The sequence below is a fragment of the Aplysia californica genome, unplaced genomic scaffold, assembly GCF_000002075.1.
Source record: "Aplysia californica isolate F4 #8 unplaced genomic scaffold, AplCal3.0 scaffold00432, whole genome shotgun sequence".
NCBI classification, from domain to species: domain Eukaryota; kingdom Metazoa; phylum Mollusca; class Gastropoda; order Aplysiida; family Aplysiidae; genus Aplysia; species Aplysia californica.
Genome location: NW_004797702.1, coordinates 617,092 through 619,653, shown reverse-complemented (window position 1 = coordinate 619,653; position 2,562 = coordinate 617,092). Strand labels below are relative to the sequence as shown.

General features: G+C 41.5%; 1 protein-coding gene across 7 annotated transcripts in view; it reads right to left on the bottom strand.

The window, feature by feature from the left end:
* LOC101846903 (katanin p60 ATPase-containing subunit A-like 2) overlaps window positions 1-1,146 on the bottom strand; it is a 30,535-nt gene extending 29,389 nt beyond the window's left edge. For 4 of the 7 annotated variants that reach the window (XM_005104708.3, XM_005104709.3, XM_005104711.3 and 1 more), the window contains exon 1: window positions 886-1,145. In XM_005104708.3, coding sequence (XP_005104765.1) covers window positions 886-939 — 54 coding nt within the window. In that variant the 5' untranslated portion in view covers window positions 940-1,145. Of the gene's footprint in view, window positions 1-885 lie in introns of all 7 variants that reach the window. The other 3 variants (XM_005104706.3, XM_005104707.3, XM_005104712.3) reach the window with 2 other exon arrangements.
* Between the last annotated feature and the right edge of the window lie 1,416 nt (window positions 1,147-2,562).

Below are 2,562 nucleotides of genomic sequence, written 5' to 3'. Positions count from 1 at the left end.
GAAATTTTGGGGGGAGGGGGGGCCCCCCCACCCCCTTTTTTTTTTAGAAAGGAGAATTTTTGGGTTTTTTTTTCCAGGGGGGGGGTATAAAAAAAAAATTTTTAAATGTTCTTGGGGGGGTTAGGCCCGGGGCCCCTTTCTCCCGGAAGGGGTCCCGGGTTTTTTTTTTACACACACACATATTATCCCTAACAGAATCCACGGAGACATGCAGTGCCTTGACCCTCGGCTTATAAATTTATTTTCTTGATTTTGATTGGAGTAAAATTTTCCATTACAGAACCAATATGCAACTATTAAAAGCTGACGCTATATTTGCTCAAAAGATAAGGTTTTCCCCCAAACCGACAATACAATATAATAGTCGTCTCCCTCGCCCGAGAGCTGGTCCGCCCGTTGGTGATTTTATTCGCCTCCCACTCTCAGCAGAGTGAGAGAGGGATCCGGGCGACTTTTGTTGCCTGGAGCGCTTAGTGGGGGGCCGGGTCCTATGATGCCCGAAACGTATGTATAGGGCGTTGTATTGTTATTCTCACCCTATCCATGATTTTATCTGGGAAGATTGAAGAATGCCGGACCACTCGTATTATAATTGCGCGAGAATGGAGGGGGGGGGGGGGAGAGATTGGAGGAAAGAGGGGTGGGGGTGGGGGGTCAGGGGGGTGGGGACAAATTGTTAATGAATAGATCTACCGGTCCGAGATTCTCCAAGAATATTAAAAACTGGGGAAAAATCATGAATTCCTAACCTACGGTTGAGACATAGGCAAGAGTAGTAGTTCCAGTCCGCTGGTCTGGTATTCTTCAATCTTACCCTAGATCTGCATAAAAAAATTAAAGCTTGCAATATTGATAAGTCATGTCAAATTGTAAGTAGATACGCACAGCTTCTCGAGCTTGGTTAGCCGTTCGTATGGCTTGGTAACTGAGTTCCGTCATCTCTCATCCCGGTGGCGTCGTCGGTCGCGAAGACATACAAACATGGTGGACAAGATCTCGTTGGACAGTGACAAATTCGAGAAAGTGATAATACAAAACCAACCTTTGCTTTTGTTTATTACAATTGAATTAATCCTGAAAATAGTATATTGAATAAATATATGGCTTTCGTAAGGGGAAAACAAAATAGAAAGAAAAAAATTAGAACCACGTAGAAAGAGGTGTCATCGAATTGCCAACTCGGTGTTTCTTTGGGAAAGAAACAAAAAAGACCAACTCAAACTGTACTTTTTAGAATATGTGTTGAATATTCTTTGTATAGAGCTTCTTTATCACGAATAAAATGTATAATTCAAAAGATTCAGAAGAAAAGCTTCAATTCTTTTGAAATGTAATGTGCATGTAATAACCATCTTGAGCAATGTATGCGTTTTCCTGATGTCTGAAGGAAGACCTACAGTGGTCTTACAGATCAACTTGCCACAGTAGTCTTTACACATTAGTTTTACCTGGCATATTATTCTGAGTCAAAATTGTACACACACACACAGCTGAACTGTTCTTGTGGAGCGTATCAGGCTGAAGAATCAGCTGCTTACTTTTCCCCGTAAGTTGTTGATAAAGTCCAGCTTCGAGTCGGGGATTATGGACACAAATATGGAGTGATTGGATGCCTTGTACTGTTCAATAATATTATTATTTACCTCCCCAGTACCAACTCAGTACAGTCTAAGTCTAGATTCTAGATCTTAGTAGGCCTACTGCTATTATTGACTGTCTCTCTACTCTCTTCTATTATCTTTCTTCATCGTCTTCATACTTCAACTTCAATTCCTGTCTCTTTTTACTTTTGTCTTAGTCCCTGTCAAAGTTAAATCATTCTACTATTAGAAAAGAAAGTGGCTATTCTCACCTGCCCGGAAGTTCTCGCAAGATCAACTCCTCCCCTCTTCTCTCTCTCTCTCTGTCTCTTTCTGAATACTGTCTATCGGTGTCGATGATCAAATTGACCAAAACAAAGTTAAAAAATGATGTTAAAACACAAAAGTAAATTAATTTGGTTGTCTACAAAGATGCTTCGGCTATTTAACTTTTCGAATCGAGCTGAACTACGCGGGTCGCCATTTTGTTTTGCCCGAAAATTCTCGCGCTACTCCTCTCTCTCTTTCTCTCTCTCTCTCCACTGCCCACAGACAAAATTGTACGCTTTTAGTAGGCTACAGTTGTAATGGAACGTTTGTTCACGGCACAGAATTCTACAATTTTTCTGTTATCACAGTGTAGAATTCTGTGGTTTAGGGTGAACGCAAAATTTGGTGGCCATTAGAAAATCAAATGTTCATGTACTTGTAGACTTGATCTTTTACTGGCTTCTTGAGCATTGAGGCTATCATGTGTACGGCCCTCCACTTCACTGACTTCACATTATAATAAAAGCCATAAAACCTGCTAGACTTCAAATCGCACACTACAACAAAGTGGACAAACTTAACTCACTTGCGACTGGGCCCTTTCACCAGTCACAAGCGTTGAAGACTGGCATTTTGAGGGGTATTTCAATAAAGGCCACCTCTATTCTCACCCGGGGTGAGAATAGGGTGCTTTTTCGGTAGTTCCCACCCC